Consider the following 21,033-nt stretch of genomic DNA (forward strand, 5'->3'; position numbering starts at 1 on the left):
TATGCATTATGCATAAACAACAGTAAATAAGCAACTACATTTTAGGAAACAAACCCAAAAACTCGCAACCCATGACTGATGAGATTTGTAAGTGACTTTACAGAAAACCAAGCCCAGAGTCGCTAATAATAAGTGGACTTTGCAACACTGGAAGCATACCATCACAATAATGGATAGGCACAAGCGATCGTACTTTGAGCTGTGTGAAATGATTTAGGGAAGGACGTTCCAAATTTCAGCAAACATCACAGATGGTTTGGTGCTAATATCCCAACACATTTCTCATTCACTTTGCCCTACCATTTTTACATCTATTAGGCTACAAACTGAAATGCCCATAAAATTATAACTTCACTCTGCAATGAAGACAAAGATTGTAACAAATCAGAATAATGATGCTCACAAATAATTAATGTAATCCTGTTTTTTTTTTTTTTTTTTTTTTACAAAAAGTTACCAGGACTTAAAGTTCAATTTGCTGCTTCCAGCTGTTTCTATAAGTTTTTCCTCGGAGCCTAATAAATACCTGCAGCTTCAAATAGCAGCAACATCCATGTGAGCATCTCCAAAGCAAGATAGCTGCACGATTATGCATAATCCCAGACATGGAGACAGGATCATTCCAGGTCAGGATCTAACAGCAAGTCACACTGTGAGCAGCTTTTTCCTTATAGCAGACAGGTGGGCTGTCACACACACACACACACACACGTTTGTTTTTCTATACCGGTGGGGACTTACCATTGACTCCCATTCATATCTAACTCCTAACCCATACCCTAACCCTAACCTTAACCATCACCAAATCAATGCCTAACCCTAAACAAACGTTTTTGCACTTTTACATTTTTTATTAACAACAATATGGCCAAGAAAACGGTGTTGCCACCCGTGGGGACCTCATTTTAGGTCCCCACCGTAAGACAAGTCCCCACCTTTATAGCAAATAGTCAGGTCAAAGTCCCCACCTGTATAGCAGAAACAAGTACACACACACACACACACACACACACACACACACACACACACACACACACACACACACACACACACACACACACACACACACACACACACACAGTCAGTCCATAAGGCGCAGTTAGAACATTTGAGCTCCATTTTTTTATTTTTTGCTGTTAGAAAAGTATTAGACAGATGGTCATCATACATAGACGTAATTTTGACCATTAATAAAATGATGAAACAAACTTGGCTTTAAGTTAATTGGGCAGTTCGAACAGATTGCTGCTAGTTTAGATATACACTACTGTTCAAAGGTTTAGGGTCACCCAGACAATCTGACATTTTCCATGAAAACTCCCACTTTTATCCATGAGCTAGCATAACTGCACAACTGTTTTCTAATCATCAGTGAGCCTTTCAACACCATTAGCTAACACAATGTAGCATTAGAACACAGGAGTGATGGTTGCTGGAAATGTTCCTCTGTACCTCTATGGAGATATTCCATTAAACATCAGGTGTTTCCAGCTACAATAGTCATTTACTGGATTAATCATTCATATTATTGTTATCTTCATTCAAAAAGACAGTTTGTATTTAAAAAATAAGGACATTTATAAGTGAACCCAAACTTTTGAAAGGTAGTGTAGTCTTTTGTTTACAATTGCATTATTATGTTTTACACATCACTTGGTGTGCCGTCCAGTCTCCATTAAATTACAAATGTCTCACCTGTGATAGGACCGATGAAGTCAGCTATGTTATGTATGAAATGTCTGAAAAGGGCTTTATGATCAGTGTAGTCACAGGTGTTAATTATAATGCTTATAATAGATGTTCATTGTCCCAGTAACCCATGCAGCACACGGGACAGCTAAACTAATACCACGGCCCTGACATGCACCCACATGCGACTATTATTAGTAATATTCATGGCATGTGTGCTTTTCCAGTCATGGCATATTAAAGAGTATGTTGCAAAAAGGGCCTAATAATGGCTACAGTGCATTGCAGTGGTGTTGTGTGTGATAACTACATGACATAACTAAAACTGAACCATCGTTAATTATTTCAGCAACACCTGTGCTTAGACTACTGTGACAAATTAAAGCAGGTGTGATATTCTTTTTTTTTTAAGAAAAGAGAGCTACTTTGAAGACATATGGTGGAATAGGTAGAACTGAGTATCTTGGAGTTTTAATTTATTCTGAATACATATCTAGTTACTTTATATTTTCATGTTACTATGTCTAATGAAATGCTTCCTGATAAAACCACAGAGGATGACTTTTCAACCATGCAGCTGTACTTTAAATTGGTCTGTTTTAGCTCCATTGCACTGATTTTAAAGCTGACAAAAGCATACTACTCTATTTAATTCAGTGTTAATGCTCTCAAATCGTAATTTCCAACAATAACAGTAAGCTAATTTTACATTAAAAAAATCTTATAAACCAACTGAGCCTTACACTCAACAGAAGCTAATCAAAGCTAGCAGCAAGCTTGCGCAATGGAGCAGCTAACATGCTAAAAACATTTTTGTAAAAAGTTGTGGAAACCAAACTAAAGCAGGGAGAAAAATTAATATTAGCCACAGAATTTTTCAGGTGGTCAAAAAAAAGCATCTCTGCAGGAATGGTTACGTTGCTCTGTCTGCTGTATGAGGAAGTGGAGGATTGTTTGCTAATGCGTTAGCCGTAACAACTTTGTAAGATGCTAAAATGTGAGACTGTGGGTTTGTTCCCTCAATGTTGAATTCCTTTGTTCCAAATAACTTATTTCATGCAATGCTATTGTTCATGAAGTAGACAATTATATATGATTAAATGCAAAAAAACAGTAGTCCATGTAAAAGGATGCTGCTATATACAGACATAAAAGCCTTTCTGTGATAATACTCCATATAAAAGTTTACCGGGAGGTAAAAACTCTGTTTAGTTTATGGCAGAAACAGAACCCCAACGCTTGTAGACAGCTTGTAGTTGAGCCTTGCTGTCGATATGTTGAGTCTGTCATATATCCAAGAGGCAGGCTCGTGTTACTGGCTGTGTGTAGCTGCTGTGGTGTGGCCCAGAGGTAAGAGAGCTCCGATACGCTCGCATGGGACGGGACAATGAGCAGCGTATGATTACTCGTCAGCAGTGTCACCTACATTTGACCGTGTTTGACAGAATAAGCAAATGCTCATCAGCTGCCTGCTGCCACAACAAGCTCTGTCTTTATTTCGTCACGCTTTATTTGGTAACTTGCTGTATACTACCATTTACTTGTCCAGTCTTGCTCTTTGCTGTTTGTCTCAGTGTGCAGCTTCAGAATCAAGACATTTTAAATTTGAAAGTGGTCTTTAAACCTCTATTTGTCCCCTCCTGTACAGAGGATAGGAGCAGCCATCGTTGGTTATCTTCCACAGCTCTTCTCAGTGACCTTGTCCGTCAGTAGAGCAGCGGTCCTCAGCCCATGCAGTGGGTCAGGATCCAGCGTGTGCATCTGTAAACGTTTGAGTGTTAGAAGAGATTAAGTGAGAATAAAACATGATTGTTTGTAGTCTTATTTACTTGATCCTGTGAGACAGTGGCTTTACCTCTTGTATCATATTCTTCATCAGTCTGTTATCAGGCCCCTCTGTCAGTAAATGAGATTTGGTTGGATCTGTTAAACAAGGCTACATACTAATCTCTGCTTGGTAAACACACAAAGGCTGTGACACAATTAGCCCTTTAATCCCTCAGTGGGTACAACAAGGGGCACGCCAATGGCACTCTATCTAATGTTCAGATGGCACAGAGACTCGCACACGCAACCACACACACACAGGCGGTCGTCAGGTGGTGTGCGGCGGTTACATTTTAGACTCTAAAGGTCTGGTTGTGGGTAAAGGAAGCACGTTTATCTCAAATGCAGAGCTGTATGTGGTAAAAGGATAGCACTGCTCAATAATTCACAAGTGCTAATGAATGTTGCAGGGGATATGTGGGGCGAAACCAATTCTAATCGCCATATTATGAAGTCAGCCCAGTGTTTAGTTTCCAAGGAGACGCTCAATTGACATGTGTCATACAAAATGCATGCGAAGAGTCCATGCTGTTTTTTTTAGTAGCCTCTCAGGACTTGTTAGGAGTTAAGGGGCTACTGTATAAGATCAGGTGTAGTGTATCAGTAGGAGGCCATCTATAGGGCACTAACAGGAACACAATAAATACGACACTGACAAAGGCTTGCTGGAAGGTGGACTCTACTGTGTGTGACTACCAATGATTACCTGTAGGTGATTCAACAGAGCAACAATAACTGCGTATTGATAATGTGTGAGAACAGTATGGCTCTGGGGCATTCGCGGTCTCGCCTTACGACTGTCCTGATATAGAAACACAGGTGCAAATGATTCATTAAACGCAGGGGAACCTGAGAAAGTGGAATTAAGTGATGTTCTTAAACTTGCAAAGCAAATCTGATACCCACCCCCCTGTGTTTTAGAAGAGGTGCCGTATCAAAGGAGGAGCTCAGCTTTGAAGCTTCTGAGGTCATGGTGTCTGCTTTTCCTTTCAAACTCTAACACACTGCACACATCTGAGGTTATATCACTTAGTGAGCTGATAGCAGAAACTTACTGGGCAAGTTTGATTTTGAGAAAAGGACTGAAGCTGTGATTTAGGCAATAAGGATCATTTTCATGTACAAAAATGATTACCGCATGCTGCCATAAATATGCATTTGTCTACCGGTTAGACTATAACAGATAAATAAGTACTATAATGTATAATGTATTCTCTCTCTCTCTCTCTTTCTCTCTCTCTTTTAAGACTGATTACCCCAATTTAATACATAATTTGTGTGTTGTTGTTTCATTTAAACGTTTGTAGTAAAACAGAACTTTTTGAATAAATTATGGTTATGCCATGTTATTCTGGTGTATGTGTATTATAAAGGCCAACTGGGGATGGGCATTGCAGATTAGCTTAAATTATAAAAGCCATGCTATTGGTTCATGCTGTATACACGTCCCTATGCAAATAACTAAATTATACACTAAGCTTCCTTTTTTACAGGTCACCAAACCTACCTTTTGTAACGTCTGCCCTTCTCATTCCTGCAGGAAGTTGCACCAGCAGTTTGAATCGTATAAGGACCAGGTTAAGAAGATGGGGGAGGAGACTAACAAGGCCCAGGACCAGAAGAGTGAAGCCCCGACCTGCGGGATATGCCACAAAACCAAGTTTGCAGATGGCTGTGGCCACCTCTGTTCATATTGCCAAACGAAATTCTGTGCTCGGTGCGGAGGACGAGTGTCTCTGCGGTCAAATAAGGTAACGCTAGCTTCTATCCTCGGTGCTATCCATTTATAAGGACACACACTCTCAAACACACGCTGATGCCCCACCCTCAAGTAAATGTCTCCCTACAATACTATTTGAAATCCAAGGTTATGAAACATTGCAGTGAGATCATAATCTGGGAATGGAGCCAACGCTGTCTTTAATAGCAACTAATGTTTTTCAGATTATCAACATCTACTCCTGTCAGAGAGTCTCTGCATGCCTTTGTTTCAGTTCTGTTCTCTTTGATGTGTTGATTCACAGCTGCAGATTTCCTATTCATGTTTACTGTAACTTACAGTTGTTCTATTTCACCACTGGAGGGAACTGTTCCTCCTTCTCTTTTCCCATATAGGAACCTGATGGCTGCTTTTCTATGATATGACACTCCTGTGCACAACTAACCTATGTATAATCCTCCCCAGCTAAAGCTGTCAGACTGCTTAAATTTGAATCATGATCTTGAGTGTTGCTATTTGATGCCATCCAATTCTTTGCTGTTGAAGTATGTGACACCAGGACCTACTAATGCCACAATCTCTCTCTCTTATCTTTTCTACTCTTTCCCTCTTTCCCTATATACCTATCTGTTTCTTTCTTTCTGCTGCATTCCTGCTCTCATGGAATTGCAACAGGAGGACAAAGTGGTTAGCAAACTCTTTTCTGCGTTTTTTGGGACTGTGTCTGAACACAAGCATTTTTCATAAAATGCTGTGCATATATGCATAAATACACATACAGCAGCCAAGAATGACGTGAAACAAACAAGAAAAGTCCCGATTAGTCTCATCTGTGAGTCTACTGTGGTATGCTTAGATCTAACTGAATAAACTAAGTAATTCAAAATATATGAAATTATTATTGACATTGCTGTTTTCACAAGGAATAAAAGTATTTTGAATTTAGCACTTTTCAGCAAGAGATACAATAAGTATCAAAAGGTGGAAGAGAGATAGGATTGATACCAGAAGGACTGAGGTTCAAACAAAGCCCAAAGAATATTGCTGTACATAGTACATGGTCTGCACTTGCATAGCACTTTTCTGCTTTGGTGGCGCTCAAAGCGCTTTACAGTGTTTCACATTCGTCTGTTCACACACCAGTGGCAGCAGAGCTGCCATATGAGGTGCTCACTTGTCATGAGGAGAAACTAAGGGCTCAGTATTTAGCCAAAGGACACTTTAGTATGTAAAGGGGGGCTGAGAAGCAAGCTGCCAACCACACAGTAAGAAGACAGCATGGCAGCCCTGTTAGAGGAAAATTCCACAGATTTTCCACGTGAAGTTGAGTTTTTTTGCAGTGGAAAGTGCTACTCAGACTTGTGCGTTGTGGACATTGTAGCCTCCTGATTTTTTGGAGCTAGCCTCTTACCACACTGGTTTGATCTTTTTTTTAAAAAAAGATCAATTTATCCTATGGTTTCATAGACTTTATGCAGGTGTAGTACTGAAATACTGGAGGAGCATTTTAAGCAAAAGGTGGAATTGCACCTGGCTTTGACACATAGATGGCAAATGATTATTATTATTCCGTTGTGTAATTATATAATTTTTTACTAAATAAAAGAGGTCACCTTGTTAACTTGGTCACTGTGAGCAATATGAACTTCCCTACTTAATTCAAATGATCCCACTTCAATGCTAACATGTTGCCTTACATGTGCTGTAGCATAGAATAACATAGGTCAGGATGGAAAAGCTATAATGACTGATTGCTGTATTGAGTCCCCTGGGGGATAATCTTTAACTGTAACTAACTAAACAAATATAGCATCACAAAGGCTGCTAGATGAATACACAGGGACTATATTACAGTCAGTGCCAATGTAAAACGTACATTTCCCATAGTTTCCTTAGCTCTAACCTGCCTGTGTTTACTCTCTAAGTAACAGTCTGCAGGCTTCAGGGCACGACACATACCAGTGGCTTTGATTCAAACAATAGAACAGCAGAAACACTCTGACAGACCTCCATCCTGCTACTCCCTTCAATGCCAAGACCCCAGTTGCACGGGCTTCCATTGTTCCCTGGTAGATAATAGCTGGGAGATCAGTTACTCTGTTGTACAGATGGTGTTGAGTAATAACAGTGGCAGCCGGCTGGCGATGGACAGTCAGGGCATTGGCAGATAGGCTATGGGATGTGCCTCTGATCCAATGCCTGCTATTTACCTGGTGATGCCCTGGCCTCTTGGCACTCAAGGTCACCTCTCTGTACAGACAATGGGCACTGATGTTAATGTGGTGTTGCTCCAGAATGAATTAAATAACGTATTGCTGCAAACATGAGATGGAGACGCAGGTGCAAACATTTGATCCCAGTGCAGAGGGCGGCTCCTTGAGCTGCACTTCCACTATCTCAGTGCTTGACAATGCTGCCATATTTGAAATCTTTCTGTGGATATGCCTTTCAAAATGTGTTGAAAATCCAAGAAATTGCTTATACATATGCTTGTCTACAGCAGGGGAGCAGAGTAAGCATTTGTGGCAGGATGCAGAAGTTCAGATGACAGGGTCAGTCAGAGGGACAGAAAGCCTGCATAGAAATGAGCAGCAGAGGTCATAAGGGTATTTGCATGTAAAAAGTGGCATTTTGGGGTTGGTCAGGTTGTTTTATGTGAAATGTCCATTATTAGCCAGTGCAGAAGACCACACAGGGCTTTGGTTGTGAGTTATATTAGTGGTACAGTATACACATCAGTCCAGCAGGACTGTGGTGATTTTTAATTGCTGTTTGTTTTGTGTGATCATGCTTGTAGTTGCAGATGGACAGAAGCTTTGATTACTCCCCTACGAACAAAGGGACACATTTTGGTGCGCCCAACCATCTTGTGTGAAAGCTTGTGTGTCAGTGAAAGAGGTGGTGGTGGTGAAATCTGCCCTTTTTCCATCCGTCTACTCTTTCCCTCTCTCACAGATGGTGACAGCAGTGGCGAGAGAGATCTTGTTCTGTGAAACGCCATTGAATATTTACGAGTCTCTATGTCTGGGACAGCTAGCAGAGCTATAGTACACTGGAATATGATATAGTGTAGAGGGACTGAGAGTTAAACAGCTGGTAAAGGAATTCAAGCCTGGAAAGGTGGAGGGCTCCACGCAATAACCCTGTTTAACTGAATCTATGACTCGCTTAGTGTAGTCACATTCTTCATTGTATCTTATCACAACAGGATGAATAATAGATAGGAAAACACTGATAAAAATATCTGCATTGATAAGAATCACTGCTCATTGATTGTGCCAGGCGGCTTAGCCTCTACAGCAGATACTCAGAGCTCAAAGTGCAGAGTGACTTTTTGGGGGTGAAGATATAAAATGCCTTTGATATAGATAAACTGTGTGTCAGTGTTGTGAAGTCTTCAGAATTTCTGCTTGTAGCGGTGGAGCTCCCCACCATTTCCTCTGATGTGGCTTCAAAAGGGCCTGAGGAATCAACAGTCTCTGGGGAGGAAGTCATTTGTGATTAAAGCAACTCTTGAAGACATTACATGTGCTTCTTGGCCCCTCAAAATTTCTGCTATGAAATAGAGAGGAAAGGACTACAAGAATTTTTTTCAGGTTTTGAAATGCACAACATAGTTTCTTTAAAAATAATAATTTTGTCTCTATATTACACCACTGGAATCGTTGGTTATATGGACTGTAACCTGCATAACAGTGTTTTCCACATTTTCTGTATTTATGACTTTTAAAATGATAAATTAATCATTTTTAACATGTGTTTTAAATGCCATATCCCTAACTGGTGCTCTATATTGCTGTATGTAGTGACAAGCATGTAATGTTACAGTGTCTTTCTAGAAATAAAGTTTAGTAAAAGTGTTGAAAGATCATGCTATGGATCACAGAAGATGTTATTTTCAACTCTTCAGAGTGATGGAAGGCATTCATATCTGTACAGCAGAGATTAAAATATAGCTAAGTAGGTATTTTCCTTCACTTTATTTTAGATTTTCTGTTTGCAGAAAGATGAACAACACTGCATTTTAAAAATTGGATGTACATGGACTTTTACTGTGTGCTCTAGCTACATTGTTGGTTGTATTTTCCCTGATACTAGGTAAAATGCTGTCTTATGGGAAAGATGGTGGACGTATGTTTTCTTAAGGGGGAAAAGGCCACTTTTCAGATTCTAATTTGTTAACTTGGTTTGACAATAAATCTTCCAACACCCATTTCTAATTAATTCATTAACTGATATAATTACATGAGTCATCAGTGTTGGGGATTTATGGAAAAAAAAGCTGTCATATAGTCTTGACTGCTTCACATAAAGTCGCTTTTAACACACATCTATTTGACAGTTATTCCAGCTGCACCAGAACGCATCCTCTGGCGTGTTCGGTTCACATTTCGTGGTTCTGCGGTTGTCTAACATGCACATAGGCAGAAATACATGGCTGGATCCGTGTTGCATCTTTTATTGAAGCTCGGGACACGTTCACAGCACAGACTGGCTCGGAAAACGACAGTGTTCCCGTTACTGCTCACAGGGAAAACAGTGGGTTATTCTCCATAAGCGCGTTGCTCTGCCTCTCCATTGGACTGTGGGAGCAGAGTTGGGACGCGTCGCATTTCTAATGAGCTTCGATCAAGTCCGGCACAGCTCTGACTCTGTTGATGCTGGTGAGAAACAGAACGTGATTTGACGCGTTGCTGCTCACCTCACATGTTCTTTCCTCTGCTGACATTGGATTGTTTGATGCGTCCAGTGTAATCATCCAAGACTGGAATCCGTCCTTTTTTAAGTCTAGTAATAGGAAATACGACAGAGCTGGGTTTTCTTGGCTCCGATGTGGCCAGCTGAGTTCCCGGTGTAACCTTCACGGTGTTTTGGAGCAGCTGCTGTCCGGCAGAGGCAGCCTGTTGTCTGGACCTGGAGCTGTCCACGGTGCTGAAGGTCGGCGCAGTTTCTGCATTTTCAGGAGCGGAAGCTGCGGACGGTCTTCACTCCATTAGAAGGACTCACAGACGGCGATCTTTGCGCACAGGCTCGATGTTTTCCCTCAGCGACACCATGGGTAAGCTGGCTGACTGCAGCGCGTTTTCAACGGTCATTTTGTTTGTCAGAACTGTGACCGTTTCAACACTCTCTGGGAACAGTGCGGTAATTCCTGACAGCATATCCAGTGACGGCTTTCATTGTAATATTTTCCTGACATTCGCTTCGCAAATGAACCACCGACCGTATGTGTTCCGTCAATGAGCGCGCCTCATGTCTGTCAAATTTTATATTTAACGCGTTTATTTAGGTCATAGAGCGGCTGAAGGGGGTGTGAGTCTGACAGATCTCTGCCATTTCTGCGTACAGCCACATATTGGATTTCTACAGTGTTTCCCTCCTCTTTCTTGTGTCTCTGAACTTCAAACAAGGAGCATAAATATTCATCGAGTCTATTATTATTACTGGCGCGCACACTAAAATTAGAAGCTCATTAAAATGTAATTCACCACGTGCAGCCAGTGTTGGGGCATGTGAATGTAGGCGCTCTCCTTTCATTCTCATTGGCCGCCTAATGAATCACACCAAAGAGGCTGTGTGAACTTTTAATTTTTGCCTCAAAAGCCACATTCTATATACAGCATTCATGGAGATAGGGGGGACAGGTAAAAAAAATGCATCTGTGTATTTGGTCGGTTGGTTTAGGTGCATTACAGTGTGTTTTAGTAAACATGACATAAATGAAGATCTTTGCAGGAAAACGTACTTCATTGAATGCTAATCTGCGCCACTGAATAACAGTGGGGTTTTACCTGTCCTGATACCCTTTACTGGTGCATTGTAGTGCCTGTCATTGCGGCCCATCACACTCATGCTGCCCCCAGCTGAGGCAGTAATTTGCTCTGGACTGTAGTAGATAGAATCCTTATTGATGACTATGTGCTTAAGCTGGACTCTGTCCAAACTGGGATGTTCCGAGGAACACTCCACTACCCGAACAATGAGTCTTTAATGAGTGGTTCAGTTCACCCCAGTTCAGGTGAAGGAGAGGAACAGCAATGCAATATGATACCTATGACAGTTCATTTACTGGCCCATCAATATTGCAGCCTATACTATCTCTACTTTTTACTTTAGCTTTAGATTTGATTGTTTTTTCTTTTTTAGAATGCTAGAAAAAGCCAAATGTGGGTCCAAGGTGCATCTTAGACAATGGCCCACGAAGACGCCCAAGTCATCTCTATCATCTCTCAAATAATACCAATGTTGCAGGGATGACAATCACGATAAAGGCCCATCTAAACTTTAAACTGCTGATTTTGGAATCAACACAATCATTGCATTTTATATCCAGCCAGGAATAAATGAATGGATGCAAAATGAAAGAATGTAAAAATGTAATTAATTTAACATTGGAATTTCATTAGGGCATGATATGCCTGAAAGGATACTGCTGATTCACTCTGGAGCCTGTGTTAAGTAATGTTGTAGTGCAGTTTAATGGCCACAAGAGAGAGCTCAGTGCTCTCTCTTGCTGAAAATCTAGCTGGTTTGTGAGTGTTTGACTCCTTCAGGAAAAATTTGAATGGAGCAGGCACAAAAGAGGTGTTACATGTAGAGTACACTGCTGAAGGGTATGCATTATTTTCTTTACTGTCATACTGGTTGGACTATTTGCCACAAAAGATATTTTGTTTATGAAATCTAAATCACTTTATCTTTCGTGACAAGCTACATGGCACACAACATTTTTGGAATGGATAAATATTTTCTGTCAAATATAGGCCGTCCTTCAATCGCATACTTGGCTTTTGCTGTTGTCAGTTCCCTAAGCACACACATATTTTTGGAAGATTATATTTGCTGGTATCGCTGAAAACACCCTTGGTCTGAAGAGAAACTATGAGAAAGGAAATTATTTATTGATCCCATGGCACTTGGTGTTTGTTTCCCTTAATTCAGTGCCTCAGTAAACAGCCTATAGCACGTTTAATAGAGTATATATCTTCCTGGTGTTTGTAACGTTTGGAAGCGCTAGGTGTTTTAGCTTTCTATTTTTAACTGCAGGTTCAATGACTATGAAATGTGCAAACACAGGGAGAAATGGCCCCGCCTGAGGGCCACAGCCCCCCAACCCCCTGTCTGCGCTCAGCCGTGAACAGTTAAGCCAAAGGGAAGTGTGTATGTTTGGAGAGTCTTGAGCCAAATGGCTGCGATGAAAGTGAACATACCCCGGGCTATTACAGCTGCCTGATCTGTGTGTGTGTCCATGTCATTGTGGATACATGCATCTGTTGTGTTGTTGTGTCAGTGTGGTCAGTAAGAGAAAAGGGGTTATTACAGTTTCCTGTCAGTGTGGGGTGAGCTCACTCTGTTTCTGGACTGCATCCCTAGAATGACTGTTAGCAGCCTCATGCCGTGTGATGTCGCCAGTGTGACAAAAAAAACGTGAGGAAAAAAGCGGAGTGAATGAAACAACATGTTTCTGTTACTGTCACACTGCATGAGCATGAGCAGAGCTTTTTACTAATGTTCACCATCTGAGAAACTAGTTTGTGCAGTAATTTTAAACAGCATCATATCATACCAAATCCCGTTTTAACTTAAATATATTTGATTATACTGTGTCTCCTTAGCATAGAACATATTACTTCAAAAAAGAAACTCATAGCAGATATCCAGTGTGCTTTCATGTCAGATAATGAAACTCTTTAGTCTCTGCAGACCATGTAACCCCTTCAGAAGATGTGGATAATCTCAAAACTGCACTGTCATCAATCTCAAAACAAGAGTACTTTCATTTTTTGCAGTTCACTTAGTGTTTTGGATAAATGGGGATTTAGCTCAGCATTGTCCTTACTTTTTGCTCCTCTTGTCTAACAAACTGTATAAACATCCATTTTCATTCTGACTCCATTCCAAAGTACAAATCAGATCCAAGTATTGATGTCTGAAGCTCAGTGTGCTCAACATTCGCTGGACCCGTGCACGTTTTGTTGGCCTGTGTTTTTGGAATACTAATATGCTATTAGGTATTCACTGATGAGATAAAAGAGCTTGACATGTGCAGTCCAAGGGCTGAGAATGCGGTTAATTATTATTGGCAGACTGGAGAGGTGCACAGCAACTGACTCTATGTTAATTGCAGTTTGGAGGGGTACATATGTAGGTCATAGGCTGCAGCAGAGAGAAGGGCAGATTTCAGTAATTAACCACAGGTAGCACATAATCTGCTTCATGAATAGAGCTCTAACTCTGAAATGCATGTTGCAGTTAATTTATTGCTGTGCCTTATCAGGATATATGACGTGCAAACATGCGTGCACATTTTCCAACTGAAATCATTCGTGTGTAAATAAAATAGGCATGCCATTTTAAGTTAAGAGTACTATTATTAATTAAATTGCAGAAACTAGGACAGACAGGATGAACTGCCTTCACTGGCTATTACTAAACTAAAATGTTCACGGAGGTTGGAATGTTGTATTTGGGGTATATTTTTGGATTTGAAGATGCCTGTATGTGCACTCCCACCACCTCTAACTCCTCCACTTATATCTCTGTGTGGTGCCTTGCTATGCACTTCCTGCTCTGTCTCCTATGTGAATCCATCATTGAAACTGTCACCACTTTAATGCATTTAAGACCAGTTATCTTAGTTTTTAGTTTTAGTAATCTCAGCTGCACTGACAAATTTTTAGGTATTTTTTTCCCTGTAATTCATAGCTGCTATTTTGCTTTCTTTTTAGAACATTGGTACATACTGGATGATTTTGATGCAGTGCCCTAATAGATGTGGGATTTTCCCTGTCTGGTATCTGGAAACATGTATCTGCACATGTGAGTTTTCTCAGCAGACCTCTCATCTAAACCACCCACTCGAGGTGCTGAATCTCCACGGCAGGTCTCTGATTACCAGATCCCTGCTGCTTGAAGCATAAATCCAAAGAAGGAAACTAGTCTTTAGTCTCTCACTGACTCCTTTGTGTGAAACTTTCATTTTTAAATACATTCTTCTGGGTCTGTTTACTCAAATCAGAGTTTACATGCATGCTCATACATGCACACTTTAACCCTCAAGCGACCAAGCTATTTTAGCGACTAAAATGACCGACTGGGGTCATTTATGACCCCACCATATTTTACACAGGAATATGTCTACTTTTGTGCCTCTTTTTGTGCTTTCTTACCTATTCCACTCCACTGCATTTTAAGATGGATATTCTAAAATAACCTTCTGTAATTATTCATGGATTTTAATCATTTTTGACTCAGAGCTAAAGTAAAACCATATGAACAATATGATGCATTGTAAGAACACAATAACATTTATTTAGACACGCTTTGTCTGCCACTTCTTTTAAAACTTTATTCCTTTTGTTTCATCAATAGTAAATCAAAAGTACATAAAAACAAAATCTACACAACATCTTGGCTGTATGTGTGCAATGTAACATGCAGAGAAGTATTTAGATTAGGGGCGGCTGTGGCTCAGGGGGCAGAGCCGTTTGTCCAATGCAGACACTTTACCCACCTGAGCTCCAGTGCTGCCACTTCCACTGGTGTATGAATGTGTATGCTGTGTAATGTTGGTGGTGGTCAGAGGGGTTGTAGGAGTGGATTGGCAGCCAGTCAGTCTGCCCCAGGGCAGCTGTGGCTAAAAATGTAGGTCTGCCAGCTATAGTGCACTGCAACACACTGAAATATAGCGATTAGAGGTAGAAATAAATAAATAAAACTAAGGCCTACAATAGTGAAAAACCTATACATCTGTCTGGGGTCATAAGTGACCCCAGACAAGTTTCCATTGTCCTTGTCACACCAGTTGGCCGATCTCTACAAAAAACTATGAGCAGCTGCAGGACAAGTAGATTGACAAATTCATGGTAGGAAACATTTTTCAGATAAAAGATATAAAAACGGCAAATATAATTATATGGCTGGAGTCATAAATGACCCCACTCGGTCGCTTGAGGGTTAAGTATGTGTGCAATGTCCATGTATATGAAGTGATGGCTGTAAATGTGTTTGATTAGCAGGAACACTGGCCTAAGTGGCTCCCAGGTCTTAGGCGATGACTCATGGTTCACTAGAGCTCTCACCATGACCCCGGTTAAATGAGGCAGTCACGGCCTCACCGGCTACATTCCTCTGGGACACATAAAGCAGTTTGTAGCTTCCCTGCTTCCATTGTGTGTCAGCACAGTCATCAGTTATTGCCCATCTGTAACACTGATAGCTGGTCATAAATGCCTGATGTGTCAATATCACATAGAAGTACATGCTGCCTTTTGTGAATATTAAGGTTTTTTTGCACTGTATTTGAAATGTAACTAAGCAAATTACTCATGGCTCAATACAGGATCATTAAAAAGGATTGCTACTGTTTCCTTTTATCGTTAAAGTTTGCTCTTTCTGTTCTCCTAATACAATAGAAGAACTTATTTTCCGATTTGTTTCTTGGTACTACACCCCAGAGAAAAAAACATTTGAACATTCCTACGAATTGAAGATTAAACAGTGGAGGGTAACCTTTGTAGTACTTAGTGTGATAGATACATTTTTTCTAGGCCATGCAATCTCTACCTAACAACAGTCAACCATCATTGCTTCACAAAGTACCGTCTTGCTCATTATGGTTTAAAACATGAAAACAGCTCTTGTTTTTCTTCCTATTAGTCTGATGACGCTGTAGCAGGCTGCCAACATCACAAAAGACTGTAGCGATGTAGTCCAGTGGAGGTTTATATAATCCTTGCCTAATATGTACAAGCATCCTGCACTGTCCAACCAAGAAGTCACCAGTCAAGTGAAAAGGACATGATTTCTGTCTTACTCCTCACCATGAATGCTAAAATGTTTGATGACATAGCCAGCCACAGCAGCTGGGGACTTAATCTTAGACTGTGTAATTAGTTGACTGTTTTTTCCTCTACTCCACCCAAACACCTCATGAAAACTATTTTTGTAACTGTGTCATGACATCGCTTGCTTTACGTTGCTGATCCCTGTGATCATTTGTTGAGTTTCTACCACAGCGTCTCCCTCTGCTTCAGGTCCAAGAAGCCACTGAGATAAGCAGTTGTGGTTTAAGGCTATGGCTACAAATCCAGCCTTTGAACCTCTGCAACTGTACAGACTGACACAGTTCAAGCAAGTTCAATTAATGTTGAAAAAACATATCAGTCAATTCAGCACCCGCTCATACTAATAACAGTAATGCACTGACTCAGCACTGGAACTGTAAAGGCGGGGAGTGTGTGCTTGGGGTGGGAGGGCTGCAGTGGCTCTTGGCTGCCCCGCTGGCTGTCTGGCCTGTCAATCATTGAGCAAGCTATTAGGCCTCTCAGACACACTCAGATATCACATTAAGTCACTGATTGTTAATTAGAGAGGAGTGGCTACCTGGAGCATGCCTGAGTATCATTCAGGTTACACTGTTCCACATAACAGTGAAGTTATTCAGTAGAATAATGTGATTTTTCTCTACAATATGACTCTTGACAGAATGTTAAGTGTGACCGTTTAGTCAGTGTGTGTACATATGTGTACAGTGATCAGGGTGCCTGTCCGTGCCTGGATTTATGAGGCTAATGTGTTAAGCCGGCTGCTGGGAGACTGCACTGTAGAGTCAGATAATGTAACATCTCAGCGCAGTATAAACCTCTATCCCTTCTATCCTCGTAGAGCACAACAGAAAGAGAATGTACCTTTAGTAAGGTGTGAGTAACCTCTGCACCCTCTCTGTTGTTGCTGTTTACTAACTAGAAACAAGAGTTTTGTAGCAATGTCCTATTTTATAACAAGGGACAAAAAAATAGAATATATAACTAAGTTTGACTGGCGCTAAGAGACCTATAGAGAATAGACTCACAGGACAAAAATGTGTAATAATAATAACAATAGAATAATAATAACATATCTGGAACCCATATCTCTTTGCCTTTCAGTGATATCAATGGCTGCTGCATGTGTAATAGATTTCATCATTTACCTCATCAACATAAACCGTTAATAATGTTTATGAATATTGTCGCTGTGGGGTGAAAACTCTAAACTGAAAAATATTTTAAAAACTAACTTAGTTTTTTTCTGATTCCTTAAAGTTTTCATTTTGGATATGAAAAGATTTTCACCCAACAACAGCGATATGTCACTTGTGTCTCAGCTTTGGATAACAGAGATACACCAATCACTCCATTACAGCTCATCATAGGTTAGATAAGGCAACCTCTACCTGTGTCAAGATGCTAACTCCCCCTTTCTCCCCCCCTGCAGGTTATGTGGGTATGCAACTTGTGCCGAAAACAACAAGAAATCCTCACCAAATCGGGGGCGTGGTTCTACGGCTCGGGGCCGGGTGTTTTTGAGGGTGGACCACAGGGGAAGAAGGCCAAACTGCAGGACCCATCCCTATACCCCTACCAGGGAGCCTCAGGGGACTTGACACCAGCGTCAGACAGAAGACCTCACGGCGGGCTCCTGCCGAGACAGGCATCCCTTGACAACGGTTCAGGGCTAAGGTACTCGGGACACGGTGACGCACCCATAGACAGGTCAGTTCCATGTGTGGAAACAAAAGCACACCCTCTACATATTTCATATGCATTGTTTTTTGTGTAAGTTCAGGCGGCTTATTTCATCAGGGAAAACTGTTTGAGACATAGAGAACTCCACGAAGGTGTGTGATTTAACTGTATAGAGCGTTTTAGCATTAGCGCTGATCTATGTGGCTGTTGTACAGGTAGTGCAGAACTGTGATTCAAGCCTGGCATAAGTCTCCTAGCAAGCCAGTCAAGGGCCCACATAAAACTGCTTGTACATGGAGCCCATGAGGCCTATAAAGGAGACAGATACACATATACTGTCTCTGGCACTAACTCAGCAATTCTAGGACAGTCATCCACCCACTCAGTCGCTCTTCATCACATGCACATACCACACACCAGTACATATGAACACAGATGGTAGCAAGTCTGATTCAGCCAGGATGAGGTACTGGCAGGTGAAGGGTGTTTGCAATTATTCATATTCTGTCTATTTTTGATAGAAACTGCAATTTATTGTGTAAATAGTTCTGTTTTGTCATCAGGATTGTTTGTAGGCCAGTTCAGACACTGCATTACATAGAAATGAAGGATTATTAGAATGTTTTGGAGTAGAAAAGTAAGAGCAGGCTCATTACAATGCCAAACGTCTTGCTTTATTTGTCATATTCACAAAATGCCTGCTCTGAGTAGCACGGTCTCAGATGCTGACAGTATGGACATGCTATGTTTGTGAATCCCATATCCGGTGGTGTTGAGTAAGGTAGTTACTTTGATGTCCACATGAGGGCTCCTTCCTCTTTCTTCAAAGGGAGGAAGAGAAGCTTACATTCAATACATGTACGCTCTCTAGAATTTACCCCAACAGCAGAAATCTCAGCAGAACACTTTCAGAAAACCTCTCTCGTGTCCTTGTTTGTTCCTTCTGAGATGAAATGTAGCTCAACATTTGCTCAATGCAACCATAGCCCACTGACTAATAAATGCCCTTGTCTCGATGCCTCTCCTCCCTGCTCACGAGACCAAACAAACTGATGAGAATATGGGAAATGTGGGCTACATGTCGTAGCTTCCCAGAAGGAAACCCAGAGTTATCCCAGAGTCACATAGCTGTGTAGACATTATGTACACACACATATTTATGGGAGAGGTTCAGGATGACTGTCAACCCAACAAAGGCATCTGTTCACGATTCATGTTAACATTGAAGGTAAACCTGCTTGTGTACCATAGGGACAAACCTGCACATGCACAAAACAGTGTTCACAGCATGTCTCTAGACATTCAGTTCTGCCGTTGAAATGAATTCTTAATACACTTAAAACCAAAACGAAAGACAAGGATTTTGCTCAATCGCCTGATTTTTTTCTCCAAACTGATGTTTTGATGGATATAATTAATATACCTCTCCCATTTAGTAACTCAAGCAGTGTTACAACTCCCACATACATACTTTTCTCTCCTGCCATGATGGAATTTTGTTCTTCTTTTACCCCTGTTAAATCTTCTGAATGGACACTGTACATTAACACAACAAAGAGTAGAACATCATATGTACCTAGAAGTTGTAATCAAAGCTCCTGTTCTATGAACTCATCGGAGTGATGCAGGCGTGACCACGACTCAGACCGCTCCAAGCATCCAGTCATCCAGCCGCTTTTTGTTCCAGTCCAGGCCCTTGCCAATGTATATTAATTGATTGCATGGCTTAAGAGGTGGAGATGGTACCAGGGAGCAATTCTGGCATTGGCATTGCCTACATTTGCAGTGACTCAACAGGAAACTGGCTGTCTGAAAATTCACAGGACAATGCTGATGATGGATAGCAGGGAGTCCATAAATAGAACTCCCACTGCATAAGCACCAAAATCCACTTTCATTAATCTTAAAGAATGTTTAAATTAACTCCTGGATCTGTCCTGCTGAAGAAAGGAGGGAGAGAAAGCTGACGGTCTATTTATAAAGAGAAATAACTTGGAAAGGCTTTTAATTTGTCTTGCTCTCAGAGGTGTCATTTGAATGAACACACTGATACACCGGGACAGCTGCAGTGTTGGGTGAAGCTGATGAAACAACAATGATTACACTGGGATTGGAACATACTCACTGGAGGAATTTCTTCAGATTCTGCATTTTTTTAAACACATTCAGCCAGCCAACAGCAGTGTTCAGCATGCCAAGTTAGATGAGGAAAATGGAGAAACTCAGCCTGGACTGGCCCTTTAACATCCAGCCCAGCCCACTCCAACATGGAGTAGCTTTGCACACTTCAGTTCATCACTGCTTCTTCTAACTTAGCCTGCCTCAGTTTAGAAGCGTGAACAAGCTCAGCTCCCGTTTTATAGATTTCATCAGCCTTATACAACACTGCCCTGCTTCAATAATATGCACAAGTAGTTGACTGACATTAATAGTCCAGTTTCTTCTGGTTTTTGTAGTTTTGGTAATTGTTTCTATTATGTAATGACATTTTATGGACAGATTGTCCTGATATAAAGATGCACCTAGTGACACCTAAAACTTTGCATTGAGTCCAGTTGGCAATTAGCAACACCAACAATCAAACACTAAAGATTTCAAACTAATTTTCAGTTTGACAAGTTATGTAAGCCACCTTTTAAGAAGTAAACCCATCGATCCATTCATCCGTCCATCATCCACGCATCGCTTACTCCTCATTAGGATCATGGGGTGGAGTCTATCCCAGCTGACTGAGGGTGAAGGCAGGGGACACCTGGACAGGTAACAGTCTATCACAGGGATACATATAGAGACAACAGATCACATTCACACCTACAGTGTGCACAGTGTGGTGGTTAGCACTTTTGCCTTGCAGCTAGAAGATCCCCAGTTCACATCCCTTTCCAGGATCTTTCTGCATGGAGTTTGTATGTTCTCCCTGTGCATGTGTGGCTTTTCTCCAGGTTCTCCAACTTTCTCCCACAGTACAAAAACATGCTGAGGTTCATTGGTAGCTCTAAATTGTCTGTGAGTGTGATTGTTTGTCTCTATATGTAGCCCTGTGATAGGCTGTTACCTGTCCAGGTGTCACCTGCCTTCACCCTCAGTTGGCTGGGATAGACTCTACCCCCCAATGACCCTAATGAGGATTAAGCGGTCTATAGATAATGGATGGATGTATGTTTTTGGACTGTGGGAGGAAGCTGGAGTTCCCGGAGAAAACCTGCACATGCGTGGGGAAAACATGCAAACCCCATGTAGTAAGATCCCAGGCCTCGGCCGGGACACAAACCGGGGATCTTCTAGCTC

The 21,033-nt window shown here is 41.2% G+C and overlaps 1 protein-coding gene across 44 annotated transcripts in view; it reads left to right on the forward strand.

Moving 5' to 3' along the window:
• The window catches only part of rims2a (regulating synaptic membrane exocytosis 2a), a 153,636-nt gene that overhangs the window by 28,067 nt on the left and 104,536 nt on the right, over positions 1 to 21,033 (forward strand). For 36 of the 44 annotated variants that reach the window (XM_051956843.1, XM_051956845.1, XM_051956852.1 and 33 more), the window contains 3 exons: positions 5,057 to 5,267; positions 5,912 to 5,923; positions 17,495 to 17,772. In XM_051956843.1, the coding sequence (XP_051812803.1) occupies positions 5,057 to 5,267; positions 5,912 to 5,923; positions 17,495 to 17,772 (501 nt within the window). Of the gene's footprint in view, positions 1 to 5,056; positions 5,268 to 5,911; positions 5,924 to 9,762; positions 10,296 to 17,494; positions 17,773 to 21,033 lie in introns of those variants that run through there. The other 8 variants (XM_022204274.2, XM_022204397.2, XM_022204365.2 and 5 more) reach the window with 2 other exon arrangements.

This window comes from Acanthochromis polyacanthus, chromosome 12 (genome assembly GCF_021347895.1).
Source record: "Acanthochromis polyacanthus isolate Apoly-LR-REF ecotype Palm Island chromosome 12, KAUST_Apoly_ChrSc, whole genome shotgun sequence".
Classification (NCBI taxonomy): Eukaryota; Metazoa; Chordata; class Actinopteri; family Pomacentridae; genus Acanthochromis; species Acanthochromis polyacanthus.